Source organism: Podarcis tiliguerta, assembly GCF_965153285.1.
Source record: "Podarcis tiliguerta genome assembly, chromosome: 1".
Taxonomy (NCBI): domain Eukaryota; kingdom Metazoa; phylum Chordata; class Lepidosauria; order Squamata; family Lacertidae; genus Podarcis; species Podarcis tiliguerta.
The window spans coordinates 57,829,481-57,848,385 of NC_139534.1; the positions used below are offsets into that span (position 1 = coordinate 57,829,481).

The window sequence follows — 18,905 nt, forward strand, 5'->3', positions numbered from 1 at the left end:
ACAAAGGGGCTGACTGGCCTATCTCATGTCAAAAAATCAGCAGCTAATAGTTCTTTGGTCATCTGCTAAAGAAACTAAAAGTATAATAACTAGCTGCTGCCAGTTGTGTATTAACAGCTTTCTGATAGCATCACAGCCTTGCTCAGTTACACTGGTTTATAACTGATAACATTGCAAAAAGTGCGACATGAAGCCACATCACTCAACCTTTTATAGGTGTGGGGTTGGCTAACTGATTATATTGATACAGATAGTTGTGTGCTTTTGTACAACTGCATTTACAACATATAATTTCCACTAATTCAGCTGAGTTTCAAAGTGGTCCATTTTAACTGTGTACTGTGTATTCCAGTCTTTAGTCCTTGTGAGGGGGATAATGCATCTATCTGTAACAAAAGTATGTAGAGGCCATTGTTAGTGACAGCATACCTTGTTCTTAGAGATGGTAAATTGGTTTCTCAGTTGTATTGATCCAACCTGCAGTAGCAGCTTCGAATTTGAAAGAGTTCTAGTCAAGCCATCACCCTGACATGCTAATTATCTATGTGCAGCATTTGTTTGCTTTTCTGGAGGGGCATTTCATTAAGTTAGTCCCCTCCTGCAGTCTGGAATGGCACATCCTAGAAAAAGGCTAACAGTCAGTGTTGCTTGTTTCTTGCTTTCACTTTAAAGTGGGTTGAAAAGTATCTGTGGAACACATTTACTTAGAAGCAAGTCCCACTATGTACTCTGTGTATAGGATTGGGACTTGAGAGACATGAGAAGGCACTGCTTAATTGAGAAGGCTGTTAACCACATTCTCCTTTTTCTGTTGTACCATCTCCAAGTTTGTGGCAGAAATGAGATTTTAACTGGGGAATTTCAGATTTACAGCTTGATCTTCCAAGCCACTGCGCTATGCTAACTGATTCACTTCTTTCCTTGGCATGTTTTATTATTTCATGTTGCTATAGGGAAGAGGAATAAGGGGCATTTTTTCCTGAACAAACAAGTTCCACTGTGGTTTTTTAAAAGCAATTTTTTAATTATAAAAACAGCAAGAGACAGCTTTGCATATGGGAGGATGCAAGTTCCTTTGGCATCTGCTTTGTGACCACGTTCATAGTGGAGAACTTCTGCCTGTGATTCATTCACGGTGCGCGTTCTTGTAATCCTCCATATGGCTCAATATCCAACCGGATGGGACCAAGAAGGTTACAAACATCACAGTCAGTCCAATAGCTTGTTCCTGTACAAAGAAACAGAGGTGAATGTCGTCTGCAGCATTATGAACGTTGAAGAACATTCTGGGTTCCCTGGGCTAATCACCATTTATAGTTCATGCAGGGAAGAAAGCAAGTGGGCTAAAGTTACTCTATGTGCCATGTGATTAATCTTTATTTTTGTATAGTGCAGTGAAGTCCTTATAGGATGTTCGTTGTGGTTTTGAAAGAATCCTCAGTTGCCTGACTAGTCTGACTGCCAGGGCCCAAAATAATCTGCAGATAATTGAAAGGCCTTCTGTTGGTTGGTATCTTTTTTAACAGGCATGCTGAGCCCACTTCAGCTCCTATAGCCTCTTCTGTGAAAGAGCCTGAAAACTGAATTGCATTAATAACTGCCAGGGCCTAAAAGAGATTGCTATACACCTAATTGTATAGTTTTGAAAATGTCTTGGGAGGCTTAGCAGGGTATAAATGCTGCATACATGGGTTCTCTAGAGATGAGGAACTCTTTGGATTGGACTTTTTTCTAGGTTTCCTACCAAAAAAGGAAAATTTGGGAAAACTAAGTCAATGAGCAGCGATGTCACGCTGGCCACGTGACCCGGAAGTGTCTTTGGACAGCGCTGGCCTCCGGCCTCTTTGAGTGAGATGGGCGCACAACCCTAGAGTCTGGCAAGACTGGCCCGTACGGGCAGGGGTACCTTTACCTTTAAGTCAATCAGAGGGCTTGGGTTTTTATTTTAGTTCTTACCCATCCCTCACCCCAAGGTCCCAGGGCAGGTTACAATTTAAAATGGAACTGCAAAAAATGCAACCACAAAAGATAACATCTAATAAAAAGTAAGACAATTCATATGATTGCTTATATTATATTTAGATTTCCAGTGTTGGCCTCCCTTTGCTAGCTCCCAGATGCACTCCTCCTTTTCATTCAGAAGCAGGAGCTTTTGAAGAACTACACCTCATAGTTCTCTCTAGTCTGTTCACAAGCACAATGGGGCAGGAAAACAAAATCCTCTGCTCTCCACTCACACAGCTTTGATGCTGTTCCCACTTTAATAAGGGGAGGGGAGGAAGGGCACGCTAATGGGTGATAGAGATGGATGGGGTTGAGAACAAGAATTCTTCATCTTAAGACTAAGTCTTATAAAGTTTGCCTCAGTTTTGAGGAACACCTGCAGTATGGGTGTGTTTAGGGTGTGTGTGTATGAAGTCACACCACTGGAGAATCACAGCGCCTGCTGTAGCTGTGGAAACCAGTAACTCATAAGTGTTGCCTCCTGTGTTGCTTTTGCTGTGTTAGCAACACCGAAGTGACCTCCCCAAGGCACAAGCCTGGGCAGTGTGTATGGAGGTCCTGGGTTGCCCAGACCACAAGACCTCCCTCTTGGCCTTATTTATGTGGTCCAAAGAAAAGCAGAGCTATACGTTTGGCACCAGCTTGGCTGCAGGAGTTGCTGGAAGGAAGCATCAAGACACCATCCAACTGTCTTAAGGATTCTGCTCTGCATTGATGTAGGGTTTACTCCTTAGCCTTTTCTTCTCCCAAAGAAGTCCCACAAGGGAGTGGGTTTAGGTTTCTGTATGTATGTGTGCTCACCCACCCACCCCATGGTTTGGCTGAGTTTGAACAGTGTACTGTACATCCTACTCTTACCAAACGTGTGGTCTTGCTGTGCCTGTTAATTTGTGTCGTTTAATTTTTCCTATGACGCAATGTACATAATTTTCCTCATTCAATATAAAGTGTTAGTTGGGCCCTCACTATTGCTAGCTATAAGCAAAGGCTGTAGTCAGCCCAGATAAGTATTGCTGAATGGTGCACCCTTTAAATTACTTCTGAGCAAGGAGATAATCTTTTTGCAATGGCATACTGGCAGTAGCCTGACTTTCAAGTGACTTTGTCCTGAGAGCAGTAGCACAGGCCTGCCTGATCCCAATTAGAAATCATCTGAACTAGTTATATTCTGTCGCCCCTGTGGGACTGATTGTGCATACTAACTCTTGTGTGTACTAAAAAATATGTAAAGCATATTTGGTTCCTATAGAGGGTGGACATGATTTTCAATAAGGGTGTTTACTCGCAATTTAATTCAGTTCAGATTCATCTGATGAAAGAATGAAGAAAAAATTGCCCTTCCTTCAGAAACCACTCTTTTAATCACAAGTTGCTACTGACATTATCTGGGCTGTTAATTTGGTGCCAAAAACTTAGTTTTTCGGCAAGGAAGTCAATGTTCATGCCACAAAAATGAAACACTCTGAATAATTAAAGCAACATGAAGAAAGGGGGACATGACTTGAGGCCATAAAAACCGGTAGAATTTATTTGTGGTTGCAAAAATTCTACACTGATCAATAAAGGCCGCAGATACTGCCTATGTATATTCAAATAAATATTTGATTTTCTTATAGGTTAAAGGCCTCTAAAAGCTGCTTCTCACTTTATTGTGCCATAAAAGGTATAGAGCTGTGAAATTTCTATTTCCTGGTACGTGTATCAGATCTGGAGAACAATGGCTCTGTGCAGGCATATTGCCAAAGTTCTTAACGCTCTTTAAGTTGGGAAGAATGAGGAAATTAATTGTATGGTTTTTTTAAAATGAGGCTGGATGTGCAAGAGTTGAGGGTGGGAGGAGATGGTCTCTATAAATAACGCTCTGCTCCATTATTATTAATGGGGGGGCGTTCCTACATGTGTCTCAAAGCACTGGGATTTTTTTGGCTATTAGGGGTTTTTGCACTGATTAAATGTATTAAACAAAAGCTTAGCTTCTTTCCCCTAAAAGTGATCTGGAATACCTTCAAATCCACAAAGCAAACAACATGTGGAGGGTAATATAAAGTACACACACGTTTCGGCGCACGTATACTCATGTCTCAAAAGTTTCCAGATGTATGTAGAGACAGTTTAAGGCTATATGTATGTAATCTGTACTTTACTGCAAGAAACATTAGTATTATGTGTCATTCTGCCTCCTGCAAGTAGTGCTCAGTGGGCAGATGCTGGGAGCCAAGGGGTTGCGATGGCAAGGGGTTAAGAGGACAAGAGCTGTGTGTGCCACATGGCTCCTAATCTAGCCTACCGCCATGAGTTGTGGAGGGTGATATCCCAGTGCCAGTGTTGGAGAAAGATCCTAACTGCCATCCTGATTGCTTCTAGACGTCTGATTTGTCCTTCGCCTTAGGCTGCAAACTCTGGAGTCAGCCCTGGCTGCATGGAACGTGGACCCACCACACCTGCAGTAGGAGAGCCATCACTTAGGAAGACTTGAAATGAAGGTTGGCCTGTGGGAAAGCCCTGCTTTGATACACGTCCATGCTATAGGTAAAAGAATGCATGCACAGTAACATTCAAATGTGGCCAGTGGGACCAAGAGCCATTTTGAGCAGTTGCTGCACGTTATATGAAGCAAATGTGCCACAAACATGTTGCAATGAATAGGCGCAACCCGATTGCACCAATAAACTCGTACTGTTGTGCTGAAACTTTGGGGAACAGAATTTGAGACAGTATATAGCGGGGAAGGTGTAATGGCCTATGTTTCAGAAGGGTGGGGAGGAGCTGCTTTAGAGTCCCAGCAGCACTCAAGGCAGTCGAGAAACTATTAGGCCAGCTGCTTGAGGGCCAAATGACGCAGTCTGTCCAAAGCGTTACTTAAACACTTGGTTAGAACCTGCTGCCACTTTTAACAAAGAAGCAGCCATGTGTGTATGTGTGGCATTCTGCTCAGGAGCCTTAAATCCTGTGCCATTTTCATGCCTGATATCACAGTGCAAATTGTGGGGAATTTATTCACTGGAAAAAAAGACAAGGGAGGAGGAAAAAAGGGAATTCCCTAGGCTGCCCCCCGTTACAGACATTCCTTTCAGAAACCAAAATCAAGGCTTCGGGTTTGTGGCTGAATAAAGGGTGTAGTTGCCAGTTCAGGGGACACCTTAACCATTCTCACCTTCTGAAATCTGAACGTGACATCTAAGCACACAACAATACAATGTATCTGCTGCACTACCCTAATTTCCTGGTGGTCCAGAGACACCAAAAAAGGATACTTACCATTGGCGTTATGATCTCCTTCGGTGGCTTCTCCGTGATATTTGCTCGAGGAACAATCTGATTCCTCATTGTTGCATTCAGGAATCTGAACGTCTTATGGAAACGCAGCATTTTCTTTTAGCTATTCGCTTTTGAGCTCCCCAAAGCTGTTGCTGAAATGGCGCTTTCTGCCCTTTGGTAGGGAGTGTCTACGGGCTCCGGCTCTCGAGCTGGGAAGTTGCAGCTGTCGGTGTCACAACAAGTGCACGCTCACTCGTCCAAAGGCAGCTGAAGGTTTCCAAGAGGTCGGAGAGGAAAACAAGTGGCTCCGTTCCTGCCAGACTAATTTAGCACCGCTTTCTTGTCTCCGATTGGCTGCTGAGTTGTTCAGCTGCTTCCCTGGGATAGCAAGCAACTGCACAAAGGTGCCTCGATAGCAGGAAATATCAGGACTTCTAACTGAATCTCTCTAAACAGTTTCTACTAAACTGTGTGAAATGTTTTTGAAGAACCCAGTGCAAAAATTAAAATTGATTTATCTTTAAAAGTGTGACTTGCTTGACTGAATTATAGAAGGAAGTTTAAAGAAAATGTACCACCAATTATGGGAGTAATGTGGCAAACAGGCTTGGAGCAGAGCCGTTTTTTGGAGGGAAAAGCTTCTTGCACTGCGGTCCCGATTCAAACTTTTCCTTTGTTAAAAGACGTGTCAGGTCCTAACAGTGTGCTTAAAGTGATCCGGCCTCTGGCCTCTGAGACAGCTCAGCCTGCACATCCCCACAAGACCAGCTCGCTTTCACCCCCAGAAGCAGGTCATTGTTTGGGTGATGCACGTGTTACAATAACGTGATCCTGGTATGCTGCCAGCCCCCCCAAACCCCATTGCACAAAGTGAGGGACTTACTCTAGTAAATGCCCCCAAAATCCCTTGCCCTCCATGTTTAGAATTTGGAAAATGCTTGAGGTGTAATCCAAGGGTAAAGATGCACCCTTTTACTTTGCTGCAGTGCTTCTCCCTGTTTCATATCACAGTGCTTTCCCAGTTGTTCTCTGTCTCTTTGAACCAGCGTGTCCAGGAGCAGGAGTTGTATAAACATAAAGAAAGAAAGTGTGCGAAGCCAAAGTCCAAAGGGGCCCAAATAGGGGATACTGTTTAACTCTCTACATCTCTCTCTCTTTCCCTCTCTCCATGTACGGGTGAAAACTGCCAAGAAGAGCATAAAATATATTGCAAGTCTCTCACCCACTGTTTTGGACTAAAACTCCCATCAGCCCTGCTAACACAATAAAGTGGATTACTCAGGCAGTGGCAATCGCAAATGAATGGATTCTGCAGTATCTCCTGTCAGCGTAGCTGTTTGTTTACAGGAACAGCCAGTGGTTTTTTTCTTAAAAAATGTTTAGGGGTACTCTCATTTTCCTACTCATATTGAATTACTGCCCCTCAATGAGGCTAAACATAGATTCACAAAATGTTTAGGGGTATGTGTCTCCCCAGAAAAAGCAGCACAGGGAACAGTTATCTGAATGAAATAACTCCTTTATGTCATTTTCTAGCTTTGATGTCCATCTGATGCGTGTGGCCCGTAAAAGAATGAAATATGTTGTGTATGTATTTTCCCAATAGCAAAATATTCTAACTGGAATCCTGAGAAATACTGCAATAAATATTAAGCCTCAAGAGAAGACAGGAGGTTGGTAGGTATTTAGCAACACAAATGTGCTTTTAAAAATGTATAAATGAATATTCTAGAAAGGCCCTCGTGATTATAATCTCCAGTGCAATGTCAGAGTATTGTAGAGCTACAGGGGGGAAAGAAACCGGGCTGCAAATTGTAAGTAAAAGGCACAAGGCAGTATTAACTGATCAATTAGGAACTCTGCATTGTTCCAGTTTTTATTTGCAAATGTGCTGTTTGCTACAACTTTTGGTTCCTTTGTATCTCCCCAACCCCACTCCATTTATCAATGTGCACTGACAAAACTCTATATAAAACCATTATTGATATGACTGTACATATGAAAATGCATCATTTTGTGATGTGTTGCTTTACCAATGTGCATTGATAAAGCACCCAAGCGACAAAACATGGGAACTCTGTTTATCCTCATGCCACATACTAGGAATTTATAAAAATAATGAGAACATTTCACATCATTTTTAAAAAGCGTTTGAACCGGCATGTAAACTTCTTGTGTGCTGTTCAACACCCACCAGCGCTGCAGTTCAACATAAGGCTGTTGCTTTATGTGGGGACGTTGTGGGTGTTTCAAAGCAAGCAGCCAGCCACAATTTGTCCATTCGAAATGTTCACTGTGGGATACTTTCTACCATTCATACAATGGGAATAAAAGGCGGCCTTATGCAAGTGACAACCAGGTGCTTCATCAGACTGTCTTCTTCCTGTTCAGGCCACTGCAGTGCCCTGTGCTCCAAGGAGGGCCTCTTTGTGTGTTGTATTTTAAAAGCAGATGATTCCGCATTCAGAGATTCCCCTGCCAGGCATGGAATGCAGAAGCAAGTTCCTGAACAGGTGGACACTTCACCTATTGAGGTCTAAATTTCATGTCTGCATATTTGTAAGAATAATGATGCCCCCGCCCAGAAGACCAGTTGATGCCGTTAGCATAAGAAGAATGTTCGCCTTTGAGGTACAGGCCATTCAGGTTGGAAGAGTGGCAGACACTGTACCACCAGCCCCCCTTGTAAGCCACAGCGCAGCTGTCTTTTTCGTTGGTATCGTTGTCCTTGTCTCGGGTGGAGAAGGCCATGCCCCTGTGTCCTGAGAAAGAATCTCCTGAAAGAGAAGAGCAGGGGAAACATCAAATTCACCTCTTTCACATTAACTGTGTGTGCTAAGGCAGTGGAAAAAGGCAGATGCACTGCTAGGTCACATATATAAGTGCCAGAGGAGATGCTCTGCAGGCGGAAGGTCCTCCTAGATTCAATTCCTGGACCTTCAAAAATGCAATATTTGTGTTTTTAGGTCACCTTGAAGCAGATGCCTCAAAGGGAATTCTCTGTATAACTCACCCATGTTGCCATCTAAATAGGAGCCCACTTCCAGAGTGTAGTTGTCCCTCTCACTCAAGACTTTGAAGGTGGTATATGTAGCATAAGTTCTAGTGTCATTGAAGTCCTTCACGTCAATTCGTAATTGTTGTACTCCTAACCCCCAAGAGAATGGAAGAGATCTGAGAGTAAGCACTGGTTTGGTTTTTTGTGTTTTTTAAATTGTGTTTTATGAAAAAGAACAATGTTATACAAATAAGTATACCAAGCTTTCTCATGTCATTTGTATATCACAAAAATAGCATAATAAATGTGGAAAAATATCTACAACATATGTTTCATTATTAGTGGTCAATGTATAAGTTCTTGGTTTATGAATTGGTTTAAACAGTTAGAAAGAAGAAGAGGAGGAAGAAGAAAAGTGGGGAAGAGGAGTGGCAAGTGGGATGGGGTTGGGTGGTTATGCTTCTATTATTCTACTTAGTGTGTGAGAGGGGTTGTGTCATTGTTGACAATAGAAAGCCTTTAACACGTTTACGGCTACAATGAAGACCAGCAGCTTTTGCTCCAGGCTGTGGCAGCCGGTGGAGTGGAAGGCAGAGCCATAGTTCTGGTTTTGTAAGGACACTTAAGCAATGCAGTACAATTACTTAGCTACTCAACAGATGTGGCTGTCCCAAGAATGGAAATTTCACAAGCAGGGGGAGCCAGCTTCAGGCATAGAAGTGATCATGCACTACTGCAATGAAACAATTCCCAACACCCTTTCATGGAAAGCAAACTGTTGATGAGGTTCAGAAAAAAGTAACAAGTAGGGCTTTGTGAATCAACACAAGAAACTTCAACCTGCCCTGTAGGAAACTGGCAACCAGTGCGTTTCTCTTAGGAAAGGAATAACATGCTGCCAGTAACCTGCTCTTGTGAAAAGTCTGGCCACTGCATTCTACACTAGATACAAGGGGAGCCCCACATAAAACATAATGCAGTAGTCAAGTCTTGAGGTTACCAATGCATGGGCTACCATAGTCAGGCTATCCCAGTCTAGGAATGGTCACAGCTGGTAGAAGGCCACACGAATCACTTCACCATCTAGATCAAAGATGGATGGAGGAGTACCCCTCCAGCTGAAAATCTGCTCCTTCAGAACAGGCAGTTGACCTACCACCTGGACACAAGAACCACTCACCTGCAAGACCTCAGACTTTGCAGGATTCAAGCTCAATTTACTGACCCTCATCCAGTCAAGCATTGCATCCAGTCACATGTCCAGGGATTGCACAGTCTGTCCTGACTCGGATGTAATGAAGCTGGGTATCATCAGTGTATGACACCTTGCTCCAAAACTCCCAGTGATTAGCTTAATATAGATGTTGAATAGCATTGGGAATAAAATAGTGCCCTGTGGGATTCCACAGTGTACACACCAAGAGCACTCTTCCAATGATATGCTCCAGACAGGACCCTACAGCTATTTATCCCAACGTAAAAACTTCACAGGTCCGACTCTGGAGGAGCTTTCAATAACTGATTCCACACCTTTCTCCATTATTCATTAAAAATCCCCAAGCTTTCCAGTGATGCTCCAGCATCAGACAGAAGAGGAAACGTTGGTTTACCAGAGCTTGTAAGAAGATGGATTTTATCATTGCCCAACCAGAACTCTGATGCATGGCTCCCAAACCCTTTCTTGTAGGACTCCCAGTTACGGTAGAAATCCTCCGACCCATCCTGTCGCCTCTGGAAGACCTGGGGGCAAAGGGAGGTGATATGTCAGTGTCCCAGCTGAAAGACAAGTCCGTTTCCTATTCCCTACAAGTGCTAGGTGCAGAGGCTAAGATGCCCACTGTGTGTCATGTGAGCATGAAGTCACGTGACACGCGATGTGCGCAACATCACATATCGCCGGGAGGAGGCTGAGCAGAGCCCAGCATGGGGCAGCTACAATGGCCAGCAGCTCCTCCTCACGTGTGCTCAGGAGGAGGCCGACACTTAAGCCGCGCCATGCTAGGCTCTGCACTCTGCCTCCTTCAACATGGAGGGGCCCATCCCCATCCTAGCAAATATTAAGGGGGCCGAAGACCCCTCAGCCCCATAGAGTTGGTGCACCTGGGTGGGTGGGCTCTTTTAGGCAGGCTGATTGGTTTCAGAACAGTCCCCACAATATAAAGAGGTATCCCTACTGACCCTTCCTCAGTCTAACATATCTCAACAGGGTGATAAATTAGGGAATGAGGACAATAACCTCATAAAAAAATGAAAATAAATTCTTGCAAGGGCATCAGCAGGGTTTCCACACCATACCTCCTCTACAAAGCACTACAACATGGTAAGGGATAGACTTGCACATGTTCCCTACTCTGTTGAGTCAGATTATTAGTTTTGCATTCAGGTTGCACCACATGTCCTTTCAGAAAGTACAGGGCAAGCGGAAAACCTTTCAGACCCATGTTTTTTAAGCAAAGGATTGTGGAAGTGTGGACAAGCCAATAGCAAACTCTCCTCCGTTCCCCTACATAAGTTGTTCCCCTGCAGAACGCCCTTGGACAACACTTCCTCTGAGCTCTGCAGAAGCCAGCAAACAAGGGAAGGCAGCTCCTCCTGCTGCTTCTTCTCTCTAGTCTACTGTTTATGAGCATGCACAAGCAGAAAGCATGTGGGGCTGCCTTTGCTTTGCTTAGCACCCTGGGCCAAGTCTCTCTTGCTCAGTGAAGGAGATGTCTCTGGAGGAAGGAGTTGCCCAAGTGCCTTCCTGGCAGGGGATTCCACTTCTTGAAAAGTGTGCATCATATTGCCTGACATAAACAGGTGGCTTTTCCTTCTCCATGGGGTAAAGCTCACCAGCCAGCCTCCTCCATCCGTCTCCATGTCACAGAAGACCACCATCGCTTTCCCTGTGGCAGGATAGATGGTGTACCAGCCACTCAGGGTCTCTCCACGTTCCAGAAGTTCTTTGCAGTCTTTGGCTCCAGCCTCTAGGAGAAATATCAGGGAGGAAAATGCAAAACAGTTCACCTATTTTCCGTTCTGGAGGTATGTGTGTGATGAGAGCAACATGGCCCTCTACTGTCTTTCTCATGTTTGGTTTTGCACAGAAATCAACAAGATTCTGGGAATACAGAGAAGTTTAATTTGAACTTCCACCACGGGATTATTATTTTTTATTAACCAGCGAAGTATAATTTCTCATGGGATAAGTTCACCCTTCCCTATATTATCCTCATGATCTGTGTTCGCAGCCATCTTGCATTAGATTGGAAAGGACCATGAGTTGAACCAAACAAACACAGCTGTACTAGCAAGAGGATGATGATGATGATGATGGTGATGATGATGATGATGGTGATGATGATAAAGACATACCTTGCAGCTTACAACCAGCAGAAGTGTCCAAACTGCAGTCTTCTCCTGCAGGAAGAGAAAAACAACGTCTGGTGAGGTGAACAAGCTAAAAAGAAAGGTGAGAGTGAAAGCAGTTCCAGATTCCATGCTTTTATGTACCGGTAAGTTTATTTTCATTTTCCTCCAGTGGAGTAGTAGAGGCAAAAGGGGTCGCCTTGTTAACACTGGGGTCTGTTTCTGCTCAAGCACAGTGCACAGCACAGTGTTCACCTGGATCAGCTTTCACCTGTGAATAATCCAAGCTCTTGCATTGCCACACCCCTCCCCTCACAGTGGAGTTATAGATGCAAAATTACCTTTGTCTCCTTTGTCTCCCTTGGGTCCAGCTTTCCCAGGCATCCCAGCAACACCTTTCTCGCCTGAGAGGGAACAGTTGAGAGACGAAGCCTTTGAAAACAATCAAAACATCTCTAGAAACAGCCCCTCTCCTAGACATGGTGTTTGCAATTGCAGAGCATAGCAGCGAGCCTCTTCTCCACAGGGATGAGGCTGAATTAGAGCAAATGATCTCCAGATCTGTCTAGCACAAACTCTGAAGGAGAGATTGGGATCTTCTTACCTGGAGGACCCTGAGGGCCTGGGTCACCCTTAGGCCCAAGTGATCCGCTTGTTCCGGGCACACCTGGTATTCCTGGTATCCCTGGCTGGCCCTGGAAAAAGATCCGGCCTGGTCCACAATGTGATAGGCCCTTCAGCTCTGAAACAGGAAACGTGAGACAGCGTATAAACCTGTGTGAGACAAGACATGTTCCCTGGCATGGGCATATTAAACCAAGAAAGGACTGGAGTGCCAAGCGTCTTATGTGGTGCAGCAGATAGGACTGCATTTACATGAGGGGAAGGCAGGTTCATATCCTCAGGCACCATCTTCTCATCTTTACCAACCATACAGATCAGCTGTTGTGAGGATTTTTGAGAAAGGAAAATTACTTTCCTGAGCTGTTGGAAGCGGTTAGGATTGTCCAAGCAACCATGGAAACCTTTTCTCCTTTATATATATATCTCCATATATCTTCATTTAAGTGTGGGCCAATTTAAGAATCCCTGCTGAGTATTTCAGAAAGGACATATTGATAAACCTAGGTCTTCCACTTAAAGTATGATTGATTGGAAGCTTGCAATCCCTGGCTTGCTAAGGGATATGTTGATGTCTTTGCAGATTCAAGCACAGCTCCACTTGTTTACCTTTTCAAAGGCATACTTAAAATATCTCGGGTAAATATCTTAAAGCTATCATGTATGAAATCAACCATTTAACTACAGTTTAAAAGGAAAGAGAAAGAAACCTGGGCTATCTTATCTTGAAGAGTTTTCTGAAAGACCTGAAGCTAGGTTTTTATAGAATTCAAGACCAGTTAGGCACCTGCCCCTTCCACTCTGGCCTCATTCATGAAATTAGTTGTGGCCTGATTGGGAATATCTTGACAAATCTGAACATTTAAAGGGAACAGTGACAGGAAGTTGAAGAAAATGCTAGTTGCAGCCAGAAGACAGAGACACATAGAGTGACCAGATGCTGCTTCTTTTTGAGGAACGCCCTTTGTTTCAGAGATCACAATTCAATTTGCCAAACCAGCCTTCAAAGTCCTCCTCAAGAACATTCCCTCCGCTGCTTCCATATTAAACATTATCACATCCCTGTGACTAAAATGTAAGCCCCTGGGTTATACTTTCACATACCAAAACAATTAACTGAGGAAACAGTGCTGGCCTTGACGTGTGCCACACAGTGGTCTGATGGGATGCAAAAAAAAGCCTCATTTGCCTTTAATAATTGCACAGAAGAACAAACTTAGTTAGGCCCAGCTTTACTCATTATAACGCCACAGTGCTAGGAGAAATGCCAATACTCTTCTGCACAACTATTTGAATTTCTATAGGTGTACAATTAACATTTCCTGGACAGCTTACAATAAAAAATGCAATATAAAATAGTAATTAAACAATCAAAAAAAATGTCATGACAACATAAAAACAATTTGCAGCCAAGATTAAAATATTTAATAGACTGGGTGAATAAAAGGCACCGTCTGTCCCACTGCCTTTTATACTTGTCCAGAAACAAAGATCACCTCCCACCTCATCCCATTTTGCACTCACGTTCACAGCAGCTGGTTTCTGCCTCCTGTCCAAAGCTTCCTCTCTCCTCCACAGACACAACCACCAAGAGAGTCAGAGCCAGGCGGAAACCAGTCAAGGCAGTCATCTTTCCTTGCAGAACTTTCTTGGCCGCTCGTCCGGGTGAAACAGAGGTAAGTGGCGGTGGAGGGGCTTATATATATGGCAATCCCAAGCAGTTATGTAAACAGGAACGAGGAAATTCTTGCCTTGGGAAAGGGCTTTGCCGAACCCCATTATTGTGCAATACTTGCTTTCACAAGAGTCAGCATAGTTCGTGATATTTAAGATTGTACATTTCTAGACAATGGCTGGAAATCCCTCGATTGCACAATGCCCACCCCCTACTCTGCCCTGATCAGGAAATGTTTATTTGTGCTGAATAATGTGTTCTTTGGAGCCATAATCCCATCGCTATCTTGTTTGGCGTGAGGCTTGATCTTGGTTTCCTTACTATAGTACATTCATAGAAGTGTCTCCTTCTTCTGTCCATCTCTTTATTTGCCGTATTTTTTGCTCTATAAGACGCACTTTTCCCCTCCTAAAAAGTAAGGGGTAATGTGTGTGCATTTTATGGAGCGAATGCAGACTGCGCAGCTATCCCAGAAGCCAGAACAGCGAGAGGGATCACTGCGCAGCGCTCCCTCTCGCTGTTCTAGCTTCTGGCTTAGCCGCGTGAAGCCTCTTCAGGGCAGGGGGAGCCTTCATCCTGCTGCCCTGAGGCTTCGCACAGCTATCCCAGAAGCCAGAACAGCGAGAAGGATCGCTGTGCAGCGCTTCCTCTGGCTGTTCTAGCTTCTGGGATAGCCCCCCAGTCCCTTTCCCCACCTCCTGGAGAAGCCCCCAAGAGCCCCGCTCTCTTTAAAGAGCCATGCGGAGCGTGTGTGCTGCTCTTGGGGGCTTTTCCCCAAGGAGGGAGAAGGGCAGCTCATCAGTGAAGGGCTGCTCTTCTCCCTCCTCGGGAAAAAGCCTGCAAGCTCGTGAAAGGGAGCACTGAGCAGAACCTGGGATGCATATAGGCTCTGCTCAGCGCTCCCTTTAAAGAATATTTTTTATCTTGCATTCCCCCTCTAAAAACTAGGTGTGTCTTATGGTCAGGTGTGTCTTATGGAGCAAAAAATACAGTAATTCCTTTTCTGAATGGCTTTGTAGTGTTGAATGGCCATTCTGGCTGATACTCTGTGCTTCTTCCAAACCTATGATACCGTGGTGGCTGGGTTTGGAATGTATAAACACAAGCTTACCAAACTAGTTTCTTTGTCTATGCAATGGCTTTGGCTGGTTAGTTAAGCACCACATAACCAAAGAAGTTGCTTTGTGCAAAAGGACAAATGGGAGGACCTCCCCCTTCTCACCTAGATGCCAGGTAGGAGAACAATAGCCAGAGTTGTGTGTGAGGAAGGTGGAAGCAGACTGGAAGATGGACACACAGGCAAGCTTGCTCCGTGCTGGACTCAAAGCTGTGATTAATGAAGCAGGATTTTTTCTCTATTCTTCCCTTAGGAGGGCAGATCCCCTCAGGTGACCAGTACAAACCTGCATTTTCATCTTCAGTGGGTATTTAGGTCCAAAAATGCCTCTTATATGCAATCTAGGTGGGGTGAATCCTAGTCCATGGGACTGGAGCAAGTTCTGCTTTATGGTAAAGCCAAATGCTTGACTGGAGAGGAGACTAATTCTTGCCAGAAATAAAAGCTGGCGAACGGGATTTCTGTCTGTATATTTTTACAGCATGAAGTGAAATGGGGAAGTTAGTCCCCCTTCATAAGAATCTAATGTAAGCAAGATGTAGCTAATGTATGACGCATCCCAATTCCAGTGTGTTTGGTGTGTGGATAAGATGGAGCATGTATCCTGGTGCACTAAGGCAACCAAGACGTGATCAAATAGAGCAAAGGGTGAAGCTTCAGCCTTTAGAGGGGAAGAAAAACCCAGGAGAAACCAAGGCATACAAATGAAATGTGAAACACAATACAAAAAACAGTTCTGTTGAGAAGAGCAGAATTCATGCAAGACTCACATTCACATCAACCAACCAGCAACAGAATAAACGGGTTAACAAACAGGGCAGAAATTTATTATTTGTTCAGCAAACAGTCCCACACTCAGTCCTATACCAGTAAGTAAAACTGGCTGCGGAAACTGGGCAGGGGAGTATTGCGGATGTGTGAAATCCTATAATGGGCAAGGGGTTCTTTTCCTTCCCGTTCTGGCTGCTGCTTCAACTCCCGTTTCTCAGTCTGGCCTGAAGGTTGCTTTTGTTGCTTCCCAGTGATTGAAGTAGGAGATGACGTGGTTCAGCGGAATCCCAGTTCCCAACAGAGCTATCCAGGTACTCCATCCATGACCATTCCTGTCCTCTGTCATCATAGCGGCTCCTATGTGTCTATAGCCAAGTCAGGCTTAATCCTTTTCACGCTACTAAGCTCTCTCACTGTGTCTTCAGATAACTCGTCAATATCGAGTCTGTGAATGGAAGAGAAAGAAACAATCTGTTGCCTCCTATACATGGCAACAAAGACTATGCACAACTTATACACACTACAAAACTTAAGTGATTTTTTTTAAGGCAGTTTCGAGGTCCCTGCTTCCCACTTTAATATGCAAGTTTGCATGGTGGTGCTGAACATTTCCTGGGGAAGGAATTCCTCTCGTCCCCCGGAATTAGTTTCTAGGGAAGGTTGTGCAAGACAGAAATTGTGACATTTAAACCTGCTGAGGTTGCTAAGAATGGTTTCTTAAGACATACTATTCTATTCTAACACACCACTTTCACAGGTATTTGCTAAAATGGCAAATCTTTTTAGCCCCCTGATATACTGTGTACACTCCCCACCACCCACCCCAATTACATGGAGAGAAAGTCAAAAGTACAGAGATGACTAACGGGCCTTATCAGGCTCCTTACAGCCATTTAAGCTTCCACTGGGCTTTATTCTTCATTCATTTCCTTCCTTATTTAAACAGCTAAATTGCCTATGCATGCAATCACACTTAGGCTCACTGGAATTCTATAGGACTCCTTGGTGCTTATCAGAAAAAACTCGGTGAAGGAGGTATCTCTAAGTAAGGAGGGTTACTTAGGTTCAGTGGTAGTGCTTAGATGCAAAAGCCCAAGGCGTGTTTTTAGTGCTTAAGTAACAGATGTATTTGATGATATCAAGTAAATGGGTCTAGTTCAAATCCTGTGATTCTCATGAAAAGGGACGCGAGTGGCGCTGTGGGTTAAAGCCTCAGCACCTAGGGCTTGCCTATCGAAAGGTCGGCAGTTCGAATCCCCGCAGCGGGGTGCGCTCCCGTTTCTCGGTCCCAGCACCTGCCAACCTAGCAGTTCGAAAGCACCCCCGGGTGCAAGTAGATAAATAGGGACCGCTTACTGGCGGGAAGGTAAACGGCGTTTCCGTGTGCTGCGCTGGCTCGCCAGATGCGACTTTGTCACGCTGGCCACGTGACCCGGAAGTGTCTCCGGACAGCGCTGGCCCTCGGCCTCTTGAGTGAGATGGGCGCACAACCCTACGGGCAGGGGTACCTTTACCTTTACCTAACAGATGTATTTGATGATATCAAGTAAATGGGTCTAGTTCAAAGCCTGTGATTCTCATGAAAAGGACCTTCTACAGCATGGAGCAGGAACCTGTGGCTGGACTCCAAATCCCATCAGCCAACAGAGCCAATGGCCAGGGGTGATGGGAGTCCAAACATACCTGGAGGGCCACAGGCTCCCCATTCATAATCCACCGGCTTTAATCATTATACTCAGCAGAACAATACTATACATTCCATTCTCTGTGTACTAATATGTTCCTGGGAACAATCCGCCAACAGTGACTCAGACCTCCACAGGTAAGCCTGCTCCTGTTCTTGACTTCTTTCACAAATGCCACTTAGGCAATTAGGCAACTTCCCCTTGTCCCTTGATGTCCCCCTGCCCGGTTCTACTCACAGTTTGATTGTCACACTGGCTCCCTTAGTTCTTCTCCTGCCTTGTTTTCTTAACTTTCCCCTTTAAAAGGCAGGGGCATCTCTGCCCCTGGGAGCCTACCTTAGGCAACCACACAGCTCCTCAAATGAACGTTGCACAGCAAGGAAGCTGCCTGCAACTTACTCAATTGCCTCCAGTCCACAGCTTGGGTCTTTCAGTCCTTCACAGAGCATCTTCACTCCGGAATCTCCCAGTTTGTTACCCCCCAGCTTCAGCTTCTTCAGACTCTGGTTGGTGCTGAGAGCAGAGCAGAGATCCCTGCAGGAAGCCGAGGTGAATTCGCAATTCCATAACCTGGAAAAAAAAAAACCAAACAGCTAGGATGGGAGGGGCTGCTGACTTGTTCCTTACTTGTAAATACAACTCCACAAAGCATGAGGGTGACAACAGTTCAGGAGAACTCGTGATATATTACAGGCAACCCCCAATTTGTGCCGGGGTTGCACCCCACATCTTCATGTGCGTCACCGTTGTTGTTGGAGTGCGCATGAGCCCCCCCCATTACACCCTCTTTTGGGTCTGAAAGTGGTGTGCACATCCGTGGTCATACACCAAGAGCTGCCTATACTCACAGTGATCCAAATTTCTTAACTAGTCAAATTCACTGCACTTTCCTCATTGTGTTTCAGTGCTGTCGCATTTGTTCTTAGAACAGAATTTGCTATGAAAAGCTACCTATTGAGAATTTCAGGTTTCAGGCTTTGTTGGTGTTTTCGGGGTGTTGAAAAGAGAAAAGTTACTAGCCCTCACTCTTTGTTGGAAGGAAAAGCTTCATCATATTTCCATGTGCTTCTCACCGTTACCTTCTGTTAAGCATCCGCTGCTCATTTCCTGACAATATTTTTGTTTTTGAAAAACTGAATTGTTCAAAAACAGATTTAAAAAACTGTGTAGATAGCAAGATTTCTTACTTACGACAAAATCTGAAGCTTGCAGCCAGGGTGTTTCAGCGCCTCACACAGCAGCCTCATTCCTGAATCTCCCAATGGATTGTTCCATAAATCAATGTCTTCCAGCATCTGGTTTGTGCTGAGGGCAGAACAGATCTCTCCCCAACCTGCTGCTGTGATTTCAGTGCTACACAAGCTGCAGGACACAAGTGCACCTCATGTGACCATGGGTTTCGGGAGGGGTAGATGAGGGAGCCCCTGT

At 44.6% G+C, this 18,905-nt stretch overlaps 2 protein-coding genes across 2 annotated transcripts in view; both read right to left on the bottom strand.

Moving 5' to 3' along the window:
• Positions 1-7,100: 7,100 nt before the first annotated feature.
• On the bottom strand, positions 7,101-13,978 carry LOC310666698 (veficolin-1-like). Its single transcript, XM_083417961.1, has 8 exons — positions 13,754-13,978; positions 12,213-12,350; positions 11,950-12,012; positions 11,615-11,659; positions 11,093-11,226; positions 9,871-10,000; positions 8,276-8,410; positions 7,101-8,039 (listed from the first exon to the last, which is right to left on the bottom strand). Exons 1-8 carry the CDS (start codon positions 13,857-13,859, stop codon positions 7,789-7,791), a joined length of 1,002 nt encoding a protein of 333 aa, XP_083274087.1. The 5' UTR covers positions 13,860-13,978; the 3' UTR covers positions 7,101-7,788.
• A 1,848-nt stretch (positions 13,979-15,826) lies between these two features.
• The window catches only part of LOC310684142 (uncharacterized protein), a 46,659-nt gene continuing 43,580 nt past the window's right edge, over positions 15,827-18,905 (bottom strand). The window contains exons 22-24 of the mRNA XM_083454626.1: positions 18,669-18,839; positions 17,877-18,047; positions 15,827-16,237 (exon numbers count right to left, since the gene is read on the bottom strand). Coding sequence (XP_083310752.1) covers positions 16,150-16,237; positions 17,877-18,047; positions 18,669-18,839 — 430 coding nt within the window. The 3' untranslated portion in view covers positions 15,827-16,149. The remainder of the gene's footprint in view (positions 16,238-17,876; positions 18,048-18,668; positions 18,840-18,905) is intronic.